Genomic DNA, 25549 nt, shown 5'->3' on the forward strand with positions numbered 1-25549 from the left:
TTGACACTATTGCCAAATATCCCAGTTATACTCCGAACAAAAATATAAACATGTAAAGAAAGTGTTGGACCCTTATTTAATGAGCTGAAATAAAAGATCCCACACATTTTCTCTACGCACAAATTTGTTTACATCCCTGTTAGTGAACATTTCTCCTTTGCCAAGATAATCCATCCACCTGACAGGTGTGGCATATCAAGAAGCTGATTAAACAGCATGATCATTACACATGTGTACCTTGTGCTGGGGACAGTAAAAGGTCACTCTAAAATGTGCAGTTTTGTCACGCAACACAATGCCTCAGATGTTTTGAGGGAGTGTACAATTGGCATGCTGACTGCAGGAATATCCACTAGAGATGAATGTTGAATGTTTAATGTTAATTTCTCTACACTAAGCCGCCTCCGAACATCATTTTAGAGAATTTGGCAGTATGTCCAACCGGCCTCACAACCGCAGACCATGTGTAATCACATCAGCCCAGCACCTCCACATCTGGCTTCTTCACCTGCGGGATCATCTGAGACCAGCCATCCGGACAGCTGATGAAACTGTGGGTTTGCACAACCAAAGAATTTCTGCAGAAACTGTCTCATAAACGGCATCTGCTTGCTCGTTGACCTCACCAGTCTTGACCTGACTTCAGTTTGACATCGTAACTGACTTCAGTGGGCAAATGCAAACCTTCAAAAGCCACTGGCAGGCTGGAGAAGTGTACACTTCCCGGATAAATCCCGGTTTCAACTGTACCGTGCAGAAGGCAGACATCGTGCATGGTGTCAAGTGGGCAAGCGGTTTGCTGATGTCAACATTGTGGACAGAGTGACCCATGATGGGGTTATGGTATGGGCAGGCATAAGCTACAGACAACAAACACAATTGCATTTTATTGCTGAAAATGTGAATGCACAGAGATACCTTGATGATATCCTGAGGCCCATTGTCATGACATTCAACCGTCACCATCACCTCACGTTTCAGCATGATAATACACTGCCCCAGGTCTCAAGGGTCTGTACACAATTCCTGGAAGTTGAAAATTTCCCAATTCTTCCATGGCCTGCTACTCACCTGACATGTTACCATTGAGCATGTTTGGGATGCTCTGGATTGACGTGTACGACAGCGTGTTCCAGTTCCTGCCAAGATCCAGCAACTTCGCACAGCCTTTGAAGAGAAGTGGGACAACATTCCACAGGCCACAATCGACAGCCTGATCAACTCTATGCGAAGGAAATGTGTCACACTTCATGAGGCAAATGGTGGTCACATTAGATACTGACTGGTTATCTGATTCATGGCCCTACTTTTTTTAAAGGTATGTGTTCCCAGTCATGTGAAATGTATCATTTAGGGCCTAATGAATTTATTTAAATTGACGGAATTCCTTATATGAACTGTAACTCAGTAAAATCTTCAAAATGGTTGCATGCTGCGTTTAGATTTTTGTTCAGTGTATGTAATTACATATGATTAACACCAAGTTCTATTTATTTATTTAATCAATTAATGTTGAACATGGATAACATTGAGATCTGAATGGCATTCATTCAAAGGGTAGTTCACAGAGCATATCTGTGTTTTGTATTTTGTTCATCTAAAGACTATTACAAAGTCCATTACATTGGAGCAATGTGGTGAAGGAACTTTTGGTTTTGGAATTCCAGAGCAGCTAGCCACAGACCAGGGAAGTATATTCATTGGCGCCTGCATGGGAATTTTCAATTCTCACATAAACATATTGAGTTGTGCTTACATGGAAAATCCTGATGTTCCCAAATGACTTATATAATAGAGATATTTTTCCAAGCATAGCTTTACAATGGTACATGATGAAGTGGTTTATTAAACTGATGATGGTCATTGAACAAGAATTAAAGCTGGCACAGAACAGCAATAGATGTTGAGGAGAGTGCTGCTTCAGCATTTAATGATGGCATCTCTTGTGTGTTTGTCTCTGTGGTGCCATTACCAGCCTTTCTCTTTCTGCTTCTCATCTTCAGTAGCTAGTTTTGCCTCTTCAGTCCTCTGAACATCTTTTCACAGTAACTAGCGGAAGTTCAGTGGCACTTGCATATGACAGTTAATCAAATGTGGAATCAGATGCATTACCTTGCAGCAGAGGTCATACTACCTACAATCTTTCAAGTAACATCTTTGAGTTAAAAAACAATGCAAGAGCTGAGGAGGAGTCATATGTTTTTGTATATACTAGTACGCTCGTAGAAAAAAAGAGTTCCAAACGATTCTTTGGCTGTCTCCATAAGAAAACACTTTTAGTCCCTTTTTGGTTACAGGGAGAACCCTCTGTGGAAATGATTTTACATAGAACCCAAAATGGTTCTACCTGGTACCAAAAAAATGGTTCTTTAAAGGGTTATCCTTTTAAGCTCTTGATAGCAACTTTCTTTTAAGAGTGTACTATTGGAGTTTTGGAGAGAAGTGCTGTTTTCCACATTTTCGATGGCATCACATTGCAGCAATTACCAGCTTATTACTTTCCCCCAGATCTTTGACTAATGCTTTACTCAAGATTGCCTGCCACAGAAATATTTAGACCAATGATCTGAATAATATCTCATGTAATAGAACTGCCTGTAAGATCTCCATAGCTTCATCTAATGTTACATTTTCCATCCCACTCTGTGGGGCTAGAAGACCTCTACTAATAGTGCCATTCATCATGCAGACAGTATATACTCTAACTACAGCGCTTGTCTCCTGTGGTGGAGAAAGGTGAACACTGAAGCAGTAGCAGGTTGTTGTTGACCTTGGCAACGGGACAAGCGGCACACGTTGAGCGTGTGGCCTAGCAGAACCCTCAGCCTCCCAGAGCCTTAGTCTAGCCTATCGGAGCATCACAGCTCTTGTTCTCTGATTCTATAATGGAACAGTTGGAGCCAGGAGGAGGAAAGGGAAGAGCCCAGTCAGCAGATCCAGAGCCAGACCAGTCAGCCCCCAGGCTGGTTAGGGCTCCTGCCAGCGAGGCTCAGCGCAGCATGGAGCCCTCCCAAACACTCAGCCATGGAATTTCATGCCACCGCACGCAGTCTACTAGGAATGAAGAGACCAAGGAGCTTGTTTGCAGGGTGCAGTTTGAATTGTTGCTTGCTTGGGGTTTTATTCTGCAAACCTCTATGAAGGGGATGGAGTTTGTTAACTGAGTGCTGACTTTGTGTTTTGAGAATGTAAATGTATACTGAACAAAATTATAAATGAAACATGCAACAATGTTAAAGATTTTATTGAGCTACAGTCCGTATAAGGAAATCAGTCATTTGAAATAAGTGAATTAGGCCCTAATCTATGGATTTCACATGACTGGGAATACAGATATGCATCTGTTGGTCACAAATACCTTCAAAATAAGATAGTGGTGTGGATCAGAAAACCAGTCAGTGTCTGATGTGATCATCATTTGCCTCATGCATCGCAACACATCTCCTTCACATAGAGTTGATCAGGCTGTTGATTGTGGCCTGTGGAATGTTGTCCCACTCCTCTTCAATGGCTGTGCAAAATTGCTAGATATTGGCGGGAACTGGAACACGCTGTCGTACACGTTGATCCAGAGCATCCCAAACATACTCAATGGGTGACATGTCTGGTGAGTATGCAGGCCATGGAAGTGCTGGGACATTTTCAGCTTTCAGGAATTATGTACAGATCATTGAGACATGGGGCTGTGCATTATCATGCTGAAACATGAGGTGTTTGCGGCGGATGAAAGACAAGACAATGGGCCTCAGGATCTCATCACAATATCTCTGTGCATTCAAATTGCCATTGATAAAATGCAATTGTGTTAGTGTCCATAGCTTATGCCTGCCAGTAACTCCACTGCAACCACGGGGCACTCTGTTCACAAAGTCAACATCAGCAAACCACTTGCCCACACAATGCCATACACGTGGTCTGAGGTTGTGTGGCCAGTTGGACGTACTGCCAAATTCTCTAAAATGACATTGGGGCGGCTTATGGTAGAGAAATGAATATTTAATTATCTGCCAACAGCTCTGGTGGACAATTGCATGCTCCCTCAAAACTTGAGACATCTCTGGCATTGTGTTGTGTGACAAAACTGCATTTTTAGAGAGGTCTTTTATTGTCCCCAGCACAAGATGCACCTGTGTAATTATCATGCTGTTTAATCAGCTTCTTGATATGCCACACCTGTCAGGTGGATGGATTTTCTTGGGAAAGAAGAAATGCTCACTCACAGAAATGGAGACAAATTTGTGCCCAAAATTTGAGAGAAATAATATTTTTGTGCATATGGAAATTTCGGGGTCTTTTATTTCAGCTCATGAAACATGGGACCAACACTTTACATGCTGTGTTCATATTATTGTTCAGTGTATTTTGTCAATATGTACAGTAACAAAACAGTGGGAAATGTGTTAATCATACATTAACAAACACCCACTATGAGTATATTTATGATCATCATCACGGTGTTCTTATCTGCTTCCGTGTTGAACTGAATGTTAAGCAACATAAAACACTATAGTGCACTTTATGGAATACTGTAGCTTTGTGGATAATAGCCACACCAATGTGATTAATCCTTGGAAGCCTAATATTCCAAGAACATTTTCTCACGGTCAACTCTGGGTTTGGGAAAATAATGGTATGTAATGGTTGGCCATGTCAATTATGGTCTAGTACATTCTATTTCCATTACTGCTATTTGATTGCCTGCTGCGTTGCTGACTGTTGTGTTTCTATGTTTCTTCCATGGTGTGTAACAGCTCTGTGCTGTACAGAGTGATAACATGTCTGTTCTCTCCTCTCTCTGTGTTTGTCTACTCAGGGGTTTCCCGGGGACTTTGGCGAGCGGGGACCACCAGGACCAGACGGAAACCCAGTAAGTGAAACAGCAGGTCTCCCCCTGTCCCCTTGAACACCCTTGTCCATCACTCCAGACCTGGGTTCAAAAAACAGCCTATATTGTTTCTTTCAAATACTTAAGCTGCACTTGGTAGAGTCTGCCTGGCACAATGGACCAACTGGAATAGTCCCAAAAGTGAAATGACTGCCCATCTGGCACTTCAGGCAGGCTCAATCAAAGAGAAAACAAATGCTATTTTAGGTTCAGCATGTCTTTTTGAAGGTTTCTCTTGTTGTTTTTATACAGTCATAGGTCTACTTGATTTAATACCTTTGTTTGGATTCACTGATTAGCAAAAACAACAAACTATCTATTTACAGAATTTGAATGACTGATTTGCATAATTTCAGTACAGCAGTTAAGAGTGCTTGATCACTTCATGGGTGCACTGAAGTAGTGAAACTGCACACCATGGCTGTTTGCTTCCAGGCAGTCCTTAACTCAACACACACACACACACACACACACACACACACACACACACACACACACACACACACACACACACACACACACACACACACACACACACACACACACACACACACACACACACACACACACACACACACACACACACACACACACACACACACACACACACACACACACACACACACACACACACACACACACACACACAACATAAGTCACACTTGGTGAATTGAAAATATGTAGACCTCGCACTGCATTTGATCTTACTTGTTTCTTTCTGGAAGTAAGACCTGAAGATTTTCTACTCCTGAGTCCTGAGCGGATAATGATTCCAGTCTGAGACTTTGTTACATAGTTAGTTATTAAGTGTTACCGTTAGCTACATAGTTATATGCCACAAGCCAATTCACTGTTTGGTCTTTGATCATTTATACCACAGCCCTCCACAACATGAAGGAGCTCTGGACTTAAAAAAAATATATTTTTTATTTCACCTTTATTTAAACAGGTAGGCCACTTGAGAAGTTCTCATTTACAACTGCAACCTGGCCAAGATGAAGCAAAGCAGTGCGACAAAAACAACAACACAGAGTTACACATGGGATAAACAAACGTACAGTCAAAAACACAGTAGAAAAATCGATGTACAGTGTGTGCAAATGTTGTGAGGTTAGGGAGGTAAGGCAATAAATAGGCCATAGTGGTGAAATAATTACAATTTAGCATTAACACTGGAGTGATAGATGTGTAGATGATGAATGTGCAAGTAGAGACACTGGGGTGCAAGAGGGTAAGTAATAATATGGGGGGGGATGCCATAGGTGGGTGTGCTATTTACAGATTGGCTGTGTACAGGTACAGTGATCAGTAAGCTGCTCTGACAGCTGATGTTTAAAGTTAGTGAGGGAGCTATAAGTCTCCAGCTTAAGTGATTTTTGCAATTTATTCCAGTCATTGGCAGCAGAGAACTGGAAGGAAAGGCGGCCAAACGAGGTGTTGGCTTTGGGGATGACCAGTGAAATAAACCTGCTGGAGCGTTTGCTACGGGTGGGTGTTGCTATGGAGACCAGTAAGCTGAGATAAGGCGGGGCTTTACCTAGCAAAGACTTATAGATGACATGGAGCCAGTGGGTTTGGCAACGAATATGTAGCGAGGGCCAGCCCACGAGAGCATACAGGTCACAGCGGTGGGTAGTATATGGGGCTTGGGTGACAAAATGGATGGCACTGTGATAGACTACATCCAATTTGCTGAGTAGAGTGTTGGAGGCTATTTTGTAAATGACATCGTCAAAGTCGGGGATCGGTAGCATAGTCAGTTTTACGAGGGTATGTTTGGCAGCATGAGTGAAGGAGTCTTTGTTGCGAATTGGAAGCCGATTCTAGATTTCATTTTGGATTCTGAAATGCTTAATGTGAGTCTGGAAGGATAGTTTAAAGTCTAACCAGACACCTAGGTATTTGTAGTTGTCCACATAGTAGTGATGCTACTCTGTTGTCCAGAGTAGTGATGCTAGGCGGATGGGCAGGTCCGGGCAGCAATCAGTTGAAGAGCATGCATTTAGTTTTACTAGCATTTAAGAGCAGTTGGAGGCCACGGAAGGAGTGTTGAATGGCATTGAAGCTCGTTTGGAGGTTTGTTAACACAGTGTCCAAGGAAGGGCCAGATATATACAAAATGGTGTCGTCTGCGTAGAGGTGGATCAGAGAATCACCAGCAGCAAAAGTGACATCATTGATATATACAGAGAAAAGAGTCGGCCCGAGAATTGAACCCTGTGGCATCCCAATAGAGACTGCCAGAGGTCCGGACAACAGGCCCTCCGACTTGACACACTGAACTCTATCTGAGAAGTAGTTGGTGAACGAGGCAATCATTTGAGAAACCAAGGCTATTGAGTCTGCCGATAAGAATGCTGTGATTGACAGAGTCGAAAGCCTTGGCCAGGTCGATGAAAACGGCTGTACACTACTGTCTTTTATCTATGGTGGTTATGATATCAGTTAGGACCTTGAGCGTGGCTGAGGTGCACCCATGACCAGCTCGGAAAACAGATTGCATGGTAGAGAAGGTACGGTGGGACTCGAAATGGTCTGTGTTTGTTAACTTGGCTTTCTGTGGACTCAGTGATATCTGGAGAAAGTGTGAACTATAACCTGGCGTGTTCATTGCACATTCATACGTTTGCTCATTCAATGACATGCTTAGAGACATAGAGTACCTGGTAACACTACATTTTAAGGGGTCATTATATTACAATGTAATAACATGTGTAATTACACTGTAACAAGTATTGTAGTTAATCGTAATAATTCATAGTTACACTATAAAAACAGCATGTAACTTGTGATTGTTACAGTCTGTAATTACAGAGGTGTACAACAAATGCGTGTTACCATGCTTTTTACATGTGGGCAAGTTTCCACTAAATTCACCAATTTAGTGTTTTGTTTCTTCTCGACAGCATCCGATTTAGTAACAACTTTCACAAGGTTGTAATCTCTTGTGGACAGTTGCTCTGGGTGTCCAAGATTAGAAAGGTTGAAGACTCCCTAGGCTATAATTACCAACCCGTAAATGTACACTCTTTAAAATCTCCACATTGTTGCTAGGAAGTTAACCCCAAAAGTGTATATTCTGGGTTAACTTGGTTGAGTTTACAAAAACAGATCAGATATACGTCAACCTCTCTGACTGGGGGCTACCATACGGGTGTCATCCCAGATTGTACAATTAAAAATGACTTATAATTCATGTTTATGTTTCCCATTATGACAACCTGAGTCTCCTTTACCATCCAAGTGAGAAGATAAACCCACTAGTACACCATAGAGTACTATCTGCATAGGTGAAATGTAATTACTAGTTGTTACACTTAATTTTAACGAGCTAAATCCTGTGTATCTTGAGGGGTACTTCAGTGATAATGCCAGAGAAGCCAATGTTTGGAGGATATATTGTCCGTCAAGGGCCGGCAAACCGTGCCAAAATATCTATTTTATATAACAGGTTACATATTCAAAAACGGTTCCGCTTTGGTTACAACCCTTTTTGGGGCTATATAGAACCCTTTTTTATGGTTGTTTTACATAACCTTTATGCAGAATGCTTCTATAAAGAACAAAACGAGCTTTGTCCAAACCACACCCTCAAATATTTGAATAAGCCGCCTCCCCTACATTTCAATTATCATTAAAAGAGTAAAGAACCCTTTTGTGACCTGTGAAGAACCATTGATCCTAGACGATAGTGCACATGTCTAGGCTAGCACATGTCTAGGCTAGGAAATCGACAACGATCTGTCTTCGTCTGTTTCTTTCTGGACTCTGAGACCTTATGGAAATCTGTGGTGGAGAAAAATAACTCATGACAATTTAGCAAATACACAACAATTAGCCTACTAGCTAGCTATAATCAGAGACGGTATAGAATCCTTCCTCCGATATGTCTGCTATCATGTTTTCATCGAAAAGGAACTACTCATAGGTGAGTTACCACAAGTATACAAAAATCAAAACAAATTGCATGGAAAACCTACCTACTCTCTCCTGTGTGTACGTTTTTGTCTCTACCACACTTTGTTTATTTCGCAGCAATCTCTTATGTCTGCATTTTGCACATTACCTTATTATTGATCCCAGTTCTTTGCACACTGTCACTAGGAGTCAGTGTAAACACAAATTGTGGGCCTGATCGAGGTTGTTGTTATTTCGAGCGCATTCCGCAGATGGGCAGATCTTGACGTGATGCCTTAAACTAACTTCCCAGTGAAAATCTCACTTTTATTCTATTCTTATTCTGTTAACTCATATCCAAATAATGTTGTTGACTAGTCCTATACAGATGTCGGATCTTAACTTGATCACTATTTTTTCGCTGAGAATTTGCGTGATCCATCAAGAAATTCAGATTTGTGAGTGGCTGAAACTGAGCCGTTCGCTTTCTCTCCATGTGAGGGCAGTCAAGTTATTGAGATCCAGTCTTGCTATCAAAATAATGTTCTCTCTCGCTCGCTCAAATACTAGGTCTTGGTCCTATTACTGCAACATTCAAATGTACAAACATTTATCTGAAATGCAGCCATACATATCAACCATCCTTTTATATATCTTAATAACACAAGATAGATATTGGTCTCCATTAGGCTATGACATAAGTTGAGATGACAATACCAACATGAGGGCGAACATATCTTGAAAGACTTGCAAGCAGGACACCGTCATCATCTTTTAAGGAGCGATAATGAAGTGACCAATAACGGTTGCACTTGAGATCAGCTGTGCGGGTGAATTTAGCGCGTATTGATGGTTTAACGAGACATTAGCTGGCAATAATAAGGATGCTTCCTTTTGAGGCAGGATTTCTAGGTAGGACGTCAAAATTGGCATGTTCCAGTCCCATGTATCCTTAGTCGGGAAAGCTATCCCATAACACTTAGCGGTGCATTGAAAAATATATACAGTGCCTTGCGAAAGTATTCGGCCCCCTTGAACTTTGCGACCTTTTGCCACATTTCAGGCTTCAAACATAAAGATATAAAACTATTTCTTTGTGAAGAATCAACAACAAGTGGGACACAATCATGAAGTGGAACAACATTTATTGGATATTTCAATTTTTTTTAGCAAATCAAAAATTAAAAAATTGGGCGTGCAAAATTATTCAGCCCCCTTAAGTTAATACTTTGCTGCGATTACAGCTGTAAGTCGCTTGGGGTTTGTTTCTATCAGTTTTGCACATCGAGAGACTGATTTTTTCCCCCATTCCTCCTTGCAAAACAGCTCGAGCTCAGTCAGGTTGGATGGAGAGCATTTGTGAACAGCAGTTTTCAGTTCTTTCCACAGATTCTCGATTGGATTCAGGTCTGGACTTTGACTTGGCCATTCTAACACCTGGATATGTTTATTTTTGAACCATTCCATTGTAGATTTTGCTTTATGTTTTGGTTCATATTTTTGAACCATTCCATTGTAGATTTTGCTTTATGTTTTGGTTCATTGTCTTGTTGGAAGACAAATCTCCGTCCCAGTCTCAGTTCTTTTGCAGACTCCATCAGGTTTTCTTCCAGAATGGTCCTGTATTTGGCTCCATCCATCTTCCCATCAATTTTAACCATCTTCCTGTCCCTGCTGAAGAGACTTGTTTACACACAGGTGGATTGTATTTATCATCATTAGTCATTTAGGTCAACATTGGATCATTCAGAGATCCTCACTGAACTTCTGGAGAGAGTTTGCTGCACTGAAAGTAAAGGGGCTGAATAATTTTGCACACCCAATTTTTCAGTTTTTGATTTGTTAAAAAGGTTTGAAATATCCAATAAATGTCGTTCCACTTCATGATTGTGTCCCACTTGTTGTTGATTCTTCACAAAAATATACAGTTTTATATCTTTATGTTTGAAGCCTGGAATGTGGCAAAAGGTCGCAAAGTTCAAGGGGGCCGAATACTTTCGCAAGGCACTGTAATAATAATCATAATTAACATCGGACAGAAGTCCCCCTTGGGATAACATATTCCTGAAGAATAAGTAATACCTTTGCGAAATGTAGGTTTAACGTTTATTTATTCACCAAATTATGTTAAAATGTTCAACAAATGATTGTCATATGAATTTTTCATTCAACTGTTGAGTAACTGTAATCACATTTTACTCCATTGCATTGGCGAGTGGTGCAGCGGTCTAAGGCACTGCATCGAGTGGCGCCTCTTGCACTGCATCTCAGTGCAAGAGGCGTCACTGCAGTCCCTGGTTCAAATCCAGGCTGCATCACATCCGGCCGTGATTGGGTGTCCCGTAAGGTGGCGCACAATTGGCCCAGCATCATCAGGGTTTTGCCAGAGTAGGCCATCATTGTCAACTAAGAATTTGTTCTTGCCTGGCTTGCCTAGTTAAATAAAGGTTAAGTAACTCGACTCGTTTGGAAGTAAGACATTTCAACATTTGATTAAAAAAACGTAGAAAATACAACCAACTGTGTTCTGTTTAGCCAGCCAAGTTATTTGTGAATTCTGGTGTCTATTGTGCTAGCTACCTGCATGCAGTGTCTGTTTACCTAGTTAACATTAGCTAACTTTCTCTTGCCACTTTCTCATCCCCTATTGTGTTGCACCATTGGGGTTGGTGTTACTAGTTAAAATTAGAGGCTAAGTTATTCTACTCTTACTGTAAACAACTATACCAAGCCTAAAAATATACAAAACTGTGAACCAAACGATTGCACATTTAATAAAGGTAATTGTGGCTTCAGCGACTTGAACCGGCACTGAAATTAGAAATAGATTCACCCGTGTTATTTTTTATAATGCAGATTTGTCAGGACATTGTAAAGTTCATTCTAAAATGCAGACGTGATTTCTGTCCCAGCGGATTGCACTCTGTGCAAGTCTTCAGTATTGACAAAAATGTGTTGAATTATGGTTTTAGTCAAGGGCTGGAACAAAAACCTGTGAACTCCTGTCCTGTCTATAAAAAAAACCTATTGGTGTCAAGACTAAATTTGCCCTCATGTACTGAACCATTTCTGAATGTTGGAGGTTAATTTCCTTTATATCCCTCACTTGGAAATGACTTATTTTGTACAATGGACGGTGTTTTAAGGACTCATACACAGACACGGGAAAACCAATACAAATTTGAACTTTTATTCAAAATGACAAGTGTTGATGTCTCCACGTTTCTTTTTGGGGCTTGGGCATCTGGTGACTACAGTTCATCTCTCTAATCCCCGGCAAGGATAGAGAAAGGTATCAATAATATGACAATACTGTATTAATTTCATTGAACATATATTCCTGTTTGATATAATTATGTTATCCTTTATCACATGCCTGTGTTTGTTTGATAGCCAATGCATTTAGCTTACTTTAGGATGAAGTAGCCTAATCTATTTAGATTACATCATATCACATTTCAATATTAGTTTTCAATGAATATACAACCATGTTATCTTGAACATTGGTGCCATTTAGTAATATGCTCGGTTGTGATCGTTGTATGAATTAATCACAAAGCAAGCCTACTCGTTAGAAAATTAAAAAAAATATTAATAGCTCTAATGCAATATTAGCTTTACATTGAAACATCACTATTCTGGCTATTAAACAGTCAGTAAAATCTCAAAAAATCGTAGCCTGTATGATATCATGCATGCAAGCTTACCTGTCATGTTCAAAATGATGGAGCAGCAGACCTTATACCATAGGATAATTATTCTGGCCGGTATCAACTTCATTCATTAATTGGTACTGAGGAGATTGATTCTGTTACTTGTTATTCGTGTCAGATACAGTGGCACGAAAAAGTATGTGAACCCTTTGGAATTACCTGGATTTCTGCATAAATTTTACATAAAATTTGATCTGATCTTCATCTAAGTCACAACAACATTTAAACACAGTGTGCTTAAACTAATAGCACACAAATTATTGTATTTTTCTTGTCTATATTGAATACATCATTTAAACATTCACAGTGCATGTTAGAAAAAGTATGTGAACCCCTTGTCTAATGACTTCTCCAAAAGCTCATTGGAGTAAGAAGTCAACTAATCTGGAGTCGAATCAATGAGACAAGATTGGAGATTTTGGTTAGAGCTGCCCTGCCCCATAAAAACACTCACAAAATATGAGTTTGCAATTCACAAGAAGCATTGCCTGATGTGAACCATGCCTCGAACAAAAGAGATCTCAGAAGACCTAAGATTAAGAATTGTTGCCTTGCATAAAGCAGGAAAGGGTTACAAAAGTATCTCTAAAATTCAGTCCACGGCAAATCAAATGATCTACAAATGGAGAAATTTCATCACAGTTGCTACTCTCCCTAGGAGTGGCCGTCCTGCAAAGATGACTGCAAGAGCACAGCGCAGAATGCTCAATGAGGTTAAGAAGAATCCTAGAGTGTCAGCTAAAGACTTACAGAAATCTCTGGAAGATGCTAACATCTCTGATGACAAGTCTACGATACATAAAACCCTAAACAAGAATGGTGTTCATGGGAGGACACCATGGAAGAAGCCATTGCTGTCCAAAAAAAGTTCGCAAAAGAGCATCTGGATGTTCTACAGCACTACTGGCATAATATTCTGTGGACAGATGAAACTAAAGTTGTTGTTTGGAGAAAAAAAGGCACAGCACACAAACATCAAAACCTCATCAATTAATCTGTGACTAAATGGGTCATATTAAAATCCGACATCTGTACTGGTATTTGTGGCCAAAGTATACATTGGAGAAAAAAATACTTAAAAAACCCCACCTCAAACAAATCAGTGGTCAATCAGTGGTCTACTTGCATGAATATTTTTTATGACCTACATATGCCCACACCATTCTCTTGTTGGGGTAACACACTTAACGACAAAAATGTAAGGAAAACTATTTCACTCATATTTTAAGTAATTATAAATCATATTTAATAGAAATCGGTAAACACTGGATAGTTTAATATACAAATAATGCATCCCATCCAAAAGTGAGAATGTTCTTCAATCGTGAAACCCTTGCAAGGTTACATGATGAAATAAGAGGTTGTCTTACGACCATTTTGTGCATTTATTAACCATTATTCAACCAAGCTTAATGGGCTCACAATTTTGCCAGCGCTGAATGACTATCTCACAATTTTATGAATAACTGTTTATTAAGAGCCATAACTTTTTATTAATGTGTTAAAAATGTTTGATTGATGCTTAATAAAGTAATTCACCCGTTGTCAAGCCCTGCCATCCTTAGCTACAGTTGCTTTCAAGGTCAAATGTAGCATTGAATTATTTAACTATTTAAAAAATATATATATATGTAAACCCCTCGTTTTTGCAATAGCGCTCATAAGCTTCCATGCATTTCAAACAAAAGGTCGACTCGTGCCTGGGTATCATCAATATGGATCGTGCAGACTGAAAAAAATTGTGCATTCGGTTGCTATCGGAAACTTGAACAAGCATTCGTTGTTAAATTTCTGTAATTACAGACTGCAATTACCACCAGTTGCTTGTTGTTAGTTTAGTGTAACTATGAATTATTAAAATGAATTACTATACTTGTTACAGCGTAATTACATATGTTATATCTAATGTTCTGTCTAGCTCTCAGGAACTACCACTTAGAAGAAATATCAGTGCGGGCAGAGAAGCATGAGTTTGAACTTCAGTCAACTTTATAGAGTTTTCCCCATTCGTAACACTATCAACGTTTCCCTTTACTGTGGGAATTGTGATCGAATCAACGCAGTATAATCCACTTTCAAAGCAACATACCAAAACAAAACGAACTGTGCTAGTTTAGTATGCAAAACTAACTATACAAGAGATTTTATTTTACAATCAAATTTATTTATAAAGTTCTTCTTACATCAGCTGATGTCACAAAGTGCTGTACAGAAACACAGCCTAAAACCCCAAACAGCAAGCAATGCAGGTGTAGAAGCACGGCGGTTAGGAAAAATTCCCTAGAAAGGCCAGAACCTAGGAATAAACCTAGAGAGGAACCAGGCAATGAGGGGTGGCCAGTCCTCTTCTGGCTGTGCCGGGTGGAGATTATAACAGAACATGGCCAAGATGTTCAAATGTTCATAGATGACCAGCAGGGTCAAATAATAATAATCACAGTGGTTGTCGAAGGTGGAACATGTCAGCACCTCAGGAGTAAATGTCAGTTGGCTTTTAATAGCCGATCATTCAGAGTATCTCTACCGCTCCTGCTGTCTCTAGAGAGTTGAAAACAGCAGGTTTGGGACAGGTAGCATGTCCGGTGAACAGGTCAGGGTTCCATAGACGCAGGCAGAACAGTTGAACTGTAGCAGCAGCATGGCCAGGTGGACTGGGGACAGCAAGGAGTCACCAGGCCAGGTAGTCCTGAGGCGTGGTCCTCCGAGAGAGAGAAAGAAAGAGAGAAAGAAAAAGATAGAAAGAGAGAGAGAATTACTTACATTCACACAGGACACCAGATAAGACAGGAGAAATACTCCAGATAACAGACTGACCCTAGCCCCCCGACACAAACTACTGCAGCAGAAATGGTGTAGGCTGAGACAGGAGGGGTCGGGAGACACTATGGCCCCGTCCGACGATACCCCCGGACAAGGCCAAACAGGCAGAATATAACATATAACACAGGCATATATATTGCATTGACAGGCACGACTCAGGCACGTTCTCTACACAGACCGGTGCACCTTAACTGCAGTAGGCCTATATGCAAATAGACCATTGCCATATATGGATCTGTGTCATTCACTTTGAACTGGACTGTTTTTACAGCATCAGCAGTCGTGAGTAGATGCGCTTGTTTTGAGATCAAAGTGAGAGCTACATGTAGCGATGTGTGCACATTTCTACATGTGTTCATATCCTTTGCTAGTTAGTGAGTTATTAGCCCAGTTATAGATCATTTGTAGTCGACAATGGGGGAGGGATTGCTTCCTACAAGATTAAAACATGTGTGCATTTCTAGACATCTTTGAAAAGCAAGTCAGATAAAGAGCTTTTTTTTGTTGAATAAGCTAAGGGTAGCATAATTTGTCTGATTCTCTGTAATAGTGCTATGGGAATAATGATGCATTTTATTTTGTAAAGTGGTTTCTTGCATCAAACAACACAACATTTTCAGTCACCTCCATCTGAAGTGTATAAACAGGTTAATGTCAAGCCCTGCATGTTTCTTTTCAAAAGTCTCATGGAATGTAGGCCTACATTGAAAACCACACATTGGCTGCTACTGTACGCTGAACGACAAAACACCTATTTCCATATTAAAGTGTTATGGGATGCATTTTCTCCATTGTTTTTGATGGTAGGCCACTCTGGTAGGCCTACATTATGATCAAATAGCCACAGTAGCCTAATTGACCATTGCTAAAACTAGCTTAATGTGGGTACAGCCTGTGTTCACAGTAAATGCACTGGAAGTTGCACAGATTTATCATTTGCAACGATCAAGTTTGCGCTCAAAATGTTGAGGGAACATTGGTTATAACACTGTAATAAGGACCCCTTTAAAATGAATTGTTATTGAGTACTCACATGCCAAGTATGTTTATAGATATTGTAGACTCTTTCTAAAGCAGTATGCACTCCCATGCACTTCTCAGTAGCTGAATTGGGGACGACTGGGAAAATCAGCTCACTGATGGACATGCTGTCTGTAGGCCAGTAGGGGGAACTTTCCCCTCCAAGCAATGAAGCGGATACTATACTTCAGAAGGGTCAAAAGGGGAATAATGTCTTCACCAAAGCAATTCCTTAGATCCAATCCCACTCTATCCACACAATATCCTAGTTTGACATAGAGGCATGCGGTCCTTCATACAGATACATTTGCTCTCTTAGTTTGACCCTGACATCTCCTTGAGTGGCAGCTGTATACTGTGATTGGCTGACCTCTGCGGACCTTTCCAACACCACGTGTCTTTCCAACCGAGGAGAGGGCAAGTTCCAGTTGGCTGAGTAACCTCTCCTTCACAGTGAAGTTAGAAAAGGAGAGAAGGGTGGAGGGGTCCGGAAGGCCACACTTTAAAATTGGTCTGTAACACCTCTCTGTAACATCTATTTCACCTTTTGGAAAAAGTCCCTCCCTCTCTCTCTCTCTCTCTCTCTCTCTCTCTCTCTCTCTCTCTCTCTCTCTCTCTCTCTCTCTCTCTCTCTCTCTCTCTCTCTCTCATTGTATATGAAGTATCACATAAATAACCTCTCCTTCATAGTGAAGTTAGAAGAGGAGAGAAGGGTGGAGGGGTCCGGAAGGCCACACTTTAAAATTGGTCTGTAACACCTCTCTGTAAAATCTATTTCCCCTTTTTGAAAAACTCTCTCTGTCCTTCCTTCCTTCCTTCCTTCCTTCCTTCCTTCCTTCCTTCCTTCCTTCCTTCCTTCCTTCCTTCCTTCCTGGCATGAATGGGTGGTTGCCATTGTTGCCAGAGGATTGTATATGAAGTATCACATAAATGAACAATATGTTTGAGCAAAAGTAATTATATATATCAACAACAATTTGTGGAAACATTTGTGGGGAAAAAGTAAACAAAACAGCAACAATTGACACATTTAATATACAAGGGTTCATGTATATGCCATGACTGAAACTATTGTCTCTCTTATATTATGACAGAACTGGACATAATCTGCAGCAAGATCTACTGTCTCTACATTTTCTTTTAACAAAATGCAGATTTTCTCCTAAATCCTGCAACTCTTTAATTAAATGTTGGGCAGTGGACTAGGAAGTGCGGCTCATTCTGTACTTCACCCAACCCACAGTGCTTACACAGTCTTTCTCCTTCTTTTGTTTTGCCAATGATTAGTGTATGAATTTTGATTAGAAATTTGTATTTCTTTTAAATTTGTTATTTGTGGTCGAATAGTTTAATTTAGCTGGTGCTTTTGGGCCAGTTGCTTCGGGTCACCAGAATTTTTTTTGCAAGATGTGGAAATAAATAGGCTTTTCATAAACACATTTCATGCAGTTTATGTCATTTACATGATGGCCACATACGCAACTCTTCATGTAGGATGCAATTTTGGAACTTAATTTATAAATGTTTTCATATTTATAATAATTTGTTTTATCATGATTAAATTGTATATCATTGATATTATTGTAAGCCTATTTAAAAACAAATCTAAACCAGTTCTTTAAACAGCCTATGCAGAACCTGTTTTGTTTCATTCCGTTTGCTAAATTAAGTTTGATCTGTCTTTTGAATTGTGTTTTCCGTATTTAGTTTAAGATAGTTAAGTAGGCCTGTTGTAAAATAAATATAATTAGCCTATTGCTGTCATTTGTTGGGTATGGTAGGCACTAGCCTTTTGTCACATTTGTGTGGAGAGATGCAGCGTGATTGGAATTCCACATCTTTATTCCAAAGTGAAACTTAAGCAAAACAAAATATATCAACAAACGAACAACGAAACGTGACTACGTGGTGCACATGCACAAACACAAAACAATATCCCACAAACACAGGTGGGAAAAATATCTACTTAAATATGATCCCCAATTAGAGACAACGATTACCAACAGGCTCTAATTGGGAATCATACAAAACACTAACATAGAAAATATAAACTAGAACACAACATAGAAATTATAAGATAGAATGGCCCCTAGTCATGCCCTGACCTACTACACCATCAGAAACAAGGTCTCTCTATGGTCAGGGCGTGACACCTTTCTTGGTAATTTCTGAAATATAGCTTGTTCAAAACTTCTTTGTTGTAAAGTATACGCTGGGAGTTGGGAAGCAAGTTCAGGGAGTGACTTTTAATAATAAATAACACAAGGCCAAAAAACACACATTTTGATAAAATAAATATATATTTACATTCAAATGCCTCTCCTGTGAAGTAGTGACGCGTGACACATTTCTAGCTTCCTGGAACGGGTCACACACACACACACAAATACATATACATATGTATATTTATATATATACACATACATAACACACACACACACACACACACACACACACACACACACACACATATATACACATATACAGGCCACGGTAGGCTACAAAATAAACTTTCCAGTGACACTGACTCACCCAATGATGAATCCTAGGCTAATCACCGGTGATGGCTGATGCACTTGTGCCAATAGCCATCTCAAGATAAGCTACTTTTAAAAACAGTGCTGTTCGCTCAGAATCACTCAAAAATTTTGAAAAAAGTTGTTGGCTTTTACGGACAGATTGGTCTTTTCTTTTCAGCAGTAGGCATTTGACAGATTGACAGCCGCAACAAAACAAATAAATATAATCCATAGATGGCAGTTCCCATTCACGTCAGGACTGGCAGCCATCGCTAGTGTACCACTGAGTTTACCAGTCAGAGTGCAAAGGTTAGAGGTTCCAAAATCCTTCTATGGATTATATGTCTATGGCCACATTGCAACAAATCAAATCAAATGTATTTATATAGCCCTTCGTACATCAGCTGATATCTCAGAGTGCAGTACAGAAATGCAGCCTAAAACCCCAAACAGCAAGCAATGCAGGTTTAGAAGCACAGTGTTTTACAAGCTATTTTACACTGAACAAAAATGTAAAGTGTTGGTCCCATGTTTCATGAGCTGTAATAGAAGACCCCAGAAATGTTCCATTCACACAAAAAGCTTATTTCTCTCAAATATTTGGTACAAATTTGTTTACTTCCCTGTTAGTAAGCATTTCTCCTTTGCCAAGATAATCCAGCCACCTGACAGGTGTGGCATATCAAGAAGCTGATTAAGCAGCATGATCATTACACCTTGTCACACAACACAATGCCAAAGATGTCTCAAGTTTCGAGGGAGTGTGCAATTGACATGCTGACTGTAGGAATGTCCACCAGAGCTGTTGCCAGAGAATTGAATATTCATTTCTCTACCATAAACTGACTACAATGACGTTTTCGAGAATTTGGCAGTATGTCCAACCGGCCTCACAACTGCAGACCACGAGAATGGCATCATGTGAGCAAGAGGTTATGTCAACGTTGTGAACAGAGTGCCCAAAGGTGGTGGTGGGGTTATGGTATGGGCAGGCATAAACTACAGACAAACACAATTGCATTTTATCAATGGCAATTTGAATGCACAGAGATACCGTGACAAGATCCTGAGGCCCATTGTTGTGCCATTCGTCCGCCGCCATCACCTCATGTTTCAGCATGATAATGCACAGCCCCACGTCGCAAGGGTCTGTACAGAGTTCCAGGAAGTTGAAAATGTCCCAGTTCTTCCATGGCCTGCATTACTCACCAGACATGTCAATTTGCTCAAATGATTGATGTGTACGATGGCGTGTTTCAGTTCCCACCAATATCCAGCAACTTTGCACAGCCATTGAAGAGGAATGGGACAACATTCCACAGGCCACAATCAACGTTATTCGAAGGAAACGTGTCGCATTGCATGAGGCAAATGGTGGTCACACCAGATACTGACTGTTTTTTTTTATCCACGGCCTACATCTTTTTTTAAGGTATCTGTGGCCAACAGATACATATCTGTATTCCCAGTCATGTGAAATCCATAGATTAGGGCCTCATGAATTTACTGTATTTTTCAATTGACTGATTTCCTTATATGAACTGTCACTCGGTAAAATCTTTGAAATTGTTGCATGTTGCGTTTATATTTTTTGTTCAGTAGATATTTGTCCCGCTTACTGCCCAAATTGCTGCCTTCACGACTGTAAGTGCTTGTAATATACCTTAAACCACAGCAATATTGTAGAAGCTATTTATCCTCTGTGGCTACAGTAAATAATGTTCGCTGGTGTAGTATTTTTAATGGTTTTATTTATGTCTGTTCAGACAGGAGTAATATAATTGTGGGAAAATATATTTTGTAATAATTTTGTCAGCATATAAATCAGCATATAAAATCAACTTTAATTTGAGGGTGTCCCAGAGATGTAGATTGTTCTAATATCGTAGTCAGTTCCTTTATATAAATATTGAATACAGTTTGACTAATATTGCAACCTTGTCTAACTCCTCTGTCCTGACCAAAGAATAGTTTTATTTTTTTGACAACTTTATACAACATTGGTTTTCCTTATAGATCACATCAATAATATCATATACCTTGCCTCCTAAACCACTTTGAATTAGTTATAAGAACATACCTTCATGCCATATGGAATCAAAGGCTGTTTGAAAGTCTATAAAACAGGCAAATGTTTTTCCTTTGTGAGTTCGGTGGGCATTTTTTGGGACAAAGGTGTGGAGGGTATATACACTACATGACCATAAATATGTGTACAGCTCGCTAATATCTCATACAAAAATAATGGGCATTAATATGGAGTTGAGGACCAGGATGGGCAGCATGGTGACTGGGGCCAGTGGGAATTTGGGCTCCCTGTAGTTTGGGGCCCTGGGACTCTTGTAGTGCTGATTAGAGTCTCTGGGCTTCGTGTGGGTATTGGAGGGGGACCTGTTCCCAGCAGTGTCTTTCAGGGCTTTTGCGAAGAGCCTGACTCTGTTCTTGCTGAGGTGCACATGGTCATAGAAGTGATGAGGTTGAATGTCCTAGTGATGCACCAGATGCACCTTTGTCAGAGGGGAACAGGCCTGTGATACCTCTGTGTTGATGGTGTCGATGACTCACGGATGATTCTGACTGAAGCAAAATCTTTGGTAGCCACTTGGCTCAGAGCTCTGTCCAGGTTGTCCTTGCATGCTGTCACGTTGTTTGTCCTGGAGTAAATATGGATGTGTTCTGCCTCTTTCAGACTCTCCTCTGAGAGCAACTCCATGGCAGTGTATGTGGTGGGGCACCAGAGCTTGATGACTCTTTCCTGGCAGTGTGGCCGGGCTGGTGCCTGATGACCTCTTCCTCCAGCTCCTCTAGCTCTCTCTGCAGGCCTTGCAGGTGGCTGTGATCGACAGTGGTGGCCAGCATCTCTCTCAGGCGACGCACTTACATCCCGAGGGCCTGGTTGTCCTCCTCCAGTTCTCTAGTGGCTAACTGTTGCTCCCTGATGTCACTGGGCTGCTGTTTCCCCTGAGTCACCAGGCTGGTGTCTTCCTCTGTCGGGCTCTTGGCTGCTTCTGCTCTGGCAGGTCAATGATTTCTCCCTGAACTCAGAAAAGTCTCTTTCTAGAACAGATAGACTTTCTGAAAGATTTGATGTCGGAGGAGAGTCTTAGAGAGACGAGTCTGCTGTCAGGGCTTGGAGGGGTTGTCTTCTCCTGGATTGTGATCTGTGGAGAGGCTGCTTGCTCCTTTGCTTCTTCTCTTAGGGACTATAAGTCTTCCTGGAATTTCCTCAGGCTGTTTTCCCTGGACCATGATGGTGCCGATATGATTAACGTTAACGGTGAGGCAGGGGCAGTTTGTCCTCATTAATTTGTCCTCATTAATTGTTATCTTTTCAATGTTTTGGGTATTTCATGCACAACAGGGTGCCAGGCTGAGGGGCTCTCAGTTTGAAATAAGAGATTTATTGTGGTTTTCTTCCCCTGTAGTATTGAGAAGTCTGCCACCAAGGTCCTCCTTACTTTACTTTTAACATGTTTCATTTGCCTTTAAGAGAGCAGACATCTGTATGGTATATAATCTCCATTTAGATTTTCTATTGCTGATATCTTTACTAGCTCTTTCCAAGCTTGCTCAGCTTTCTTTTTATTTCAGTTCACAGATCAAGTATCTCCCTCTCTCTCTCTCTACCTGGAGAGGATGTGGGCATGACACGTAGCAGTGGGGTAGTTACCGGGGACAACAAGCCCTTCTCTGTGTGTCGCGCCAGCCCCCCTTTCATCAGCCTGCCCTGACCCGCGAGATGGGAGCTGGAGATTACACAGACAGGGGGGGGGGGGCAACACACACCAAAACACACATTCAGAGAGCTAGGGTCTATCCCCTTCCTTCTACCAGAAGCGTAAGGAACACTGTGCCTCTCTTCTGCCTGTGTTTGTTTAGAATAGAGCCTATAACCTTAGAGAGAAATTCTCTCTCTCTCTCTCTCTCTCTCTCTCTCTCTCTCTCTCTCTCTCTCTCTCTCTCTCTCTCAGGGCGAGCTGGGAGCCCCTGGTCCTAATGGAGTGCCCGGGCTCATTGTGAGTATAAAAAGCCATGTGACATGTGCACTCTTAGAATTAAAGTGTTCCAAAACTGTCCCCATAGGATAACCCTTTTTTCTTTACAGGCAGAACCTTTTGGGTTCCATGTAGAACCCTCTGTTCTACATGCAGAGTGTCCTAGAGAGTGCAGTGGAGCAGAGAGTGAAGGTGCACACTCTTAGAAAAAAAGGTGCTAAAAAGGGTTCTTCGGCTGTCCCCATAGGAGAACCCTTTTTTCTTTACAGGTAGAACATTTTTGGTTCCAGGTAGAACCCTTTTTTTGGTTCCAGGTAGAACATTTCGTGGTTCCATGTAAAACCCTCTGTGCTTCTAGATAGCACTTTTTTTTCTAATTGTGCACCGTCACTCTCTGCTCCACTGCACTCTCGAGGACACTGATTGGTTTGGGGATGCCTGTTTATAATTAAGCAATAAGGCCTGAGGGGGTGCGATATATGGCCAATATACCACAGCTAAGGGCTGTTCATTTGCACGATGCAACGCGGACCGCTTGGATACAGACGTTAGCCATGGTATATTGGCCATATAACACAAACCCCAGGGATGCCTTATTGCTATTATAAACTGGTTACCAACGTAATTAGACCAGTAAAAATGACTGTTGTGTCATACCCGTGGTATACGGTCTGATATACCACGACTGTCAGCATTGCAAGGCTCGAACCACCCAGTTTATAATTTGTCTTGTTGATGATAAACAGATAAATATAAGTCCCAAATCTTGCCATATACTCTTGCTCTGTCATTCAACTTAACTACTGTATGCATATGTTAGGAATGTGCATGACATAATTGTCCTACAGCTGTAGGTCTGCATTTCCGTCTACAGTGTTCTAAGTGTGTGTTCTGTGTGTTGTTGGTGGCAGGGAGACATGGGTCCTTTAGGGATGATGGGTTTGCCAGGACCATGTGGACTCAAGGTAACTGACCTACTGCTTTACTCACGTCTACTGTACATGCTGTTACAAAATGTTGTAAATGTAATACAATGCAGGAGGTGTCATAATCTCAAGAGGGGTTTCTCTCGGCGCAACACCAGGCCTGTTTGCTCATCAGTGATTGGTTCAATTTCAGGGGGTACCAGGAAATCCAGGAGAACCAGGACTGAAAGGTGATAAGGTGATCTGAATACCTCATTATTAGCCTACTGTACGTAAATAAACCATCAGATCAAGTTATGCATGCCAAATAGTCTCGTCCACTAGCTGGCTCTCTGGGGAGGAGGTTACATGTGGTAAAACTACAGACATCTCTAGAAATCTGATTCAGGAACAGTTTAAAGACTTTCCGAAGCCTACAAGATGATACTCATCATCAATCATTGCTATATTTAGAGCTTGGGCTTACTATGTGCTCCATGTATCACATATATGTATAAGCTACTGAGAAATGTGTGCTTTTCTTAGTAAAAATGCACATATTTGCTGAGCACAGCACGTGTATAACAATGGCAGATCTGCACTCGACAGGTCACCAGATGACATCCCTAGAGCTGCCTACTGGGCATACTGGATCTGCCTCATGCCCACAGCTGGCTATAGTACTCATCAATAGAGATGAGGATTTAGAGTGTACATTTGTTAGTGTATTCTTAACCTTCTAACCTCTCATTCTTCAGGGTGAAGTTGGTCTTCCAGGGGAGCAAGGAGAGAATGGATTCCAAGGTGACAAGGTATTTCACTCCGCTACCACCTGACAGATGGTGCTGATGTTTGTCGTCTGAGTCTTTGTGTCTGGGTTTTAACTGTGGATAACTTCTTTTCACAGAAGTGCTCTCATTGTTTTACAGGGTATCCAGGGTTCACCTGGGTTGCTAGGTGTTCAAGGGAAACCAGGGCAACAGGTGAGTCCATTAACCTGTCGTGGCGTTGGATTGATTAATGTGATGACTGCTGTTGATCGAATGATTAACTGTTCATAATTACGTGATTAAATGAATCAGGTAATTATTAACTCAATAACCTGGGGCACCATGGAAAAGTTTGGCTTTATTGAGATTCTATTTCCCAAATTAACTCAACGAATATCAGAATATCGATTACTAATCGGTTACTAATGAATTAATTTCCTCTACAGTCTCATTCTGAATGTCGCATAATCTGGGAATCTGCACAAACCTGAGTCCAACTAAATAAATCCGTACCACAACAATTGAGAAGATTATTTATTTACTAACAAGCTAAAATGATAAATAAGATACACATACACACAGTCTAGGCTATTGATTAAAACGTACTACAAAGAAACAGGTCCCTAGAAGGCCAACACAATATGACACTTGTTACACAAAATGGGGATTTCAAACAAGAGAGTGCATGAGAGAAAAGCACACTTAGGTACATTTGTAAACTATGCTTAGTTTAACCCTAACCTTGCCCCGAACTGCCGCTCTTATGGGTCAGAATATAATGATGTAATTATGTGTCAAAGGTCTCCGACGGGGTATCTCCTCGTGGACCGAGTTATAACTTCTCCACTGATGGTGACACTTCTATGTTACCGGGTGTAACTCTGATTGTCCACACAATGGTAGTGTCCTTTCTCTTAGTGGTCTGGTTCCTCTCCCTTGTTCTGAAAGAGGGGTCTTCTGATGATGGCTAATCAGCCATATAGGTGGTTCCTGTGTGGGAATGAAAGCAGTGTAGACACATGATT

The 25549-nt window shown here is 40.9% G+C and overlaps 1 protein-coding gene across 1 annotated transcript in view; it reads left to right on the top strand.

The window, feature by feature from the left end:
- The window catches only part of LOC118393514 (collagen alpha-1(XXVII) chain B), a 135963-nt gene that overhangs the window by 65336 nt on the left and 45078 nt on the right, over positions 1 to 25549 (top strand). The window contains exons 13-18 of the mRNA XM_052461826.1: positions 4814 to 4867; positions 22826 to 22870; positions 23761 to 23814; positions 23969 to 24013; positions 24513 to 24566; positions 24684 to 24737. Coding sequence (XP_052317786.1) covers positions 4814 to 4867; positions 22826 to 22870; positions 23761 to 23814; positions 23969 to 24013; positions 24513 to 24566; positions 24684 to 24737 — 306 coding nt within the window. The remainder of the gene's footprint in view (positions 1 to 4813; positions 4868 to 22825; positions 22871 to 23760; positions 23815 to 23968; positions 24014 to 24512; positions 24567 to 24683; positions 24738 to 25549) is intronic.

Source organism: Oncorhynchus keta, chromosome 14 (assembly GCF_023373465.1).
Source record: "Oncorhynchus keta strain PuntledgeMale-10-30-2019 chromosome 14, Oket_V2, whole genome shotgun sequence".
Taxonomy (NCBI): domain Eukaryota; kingdom Metazoa; phylum Chordata; class Actinopteri; order Salmoniformes; family Salmonidae; genus Oncorhynchus; species Oncorhynchus keta.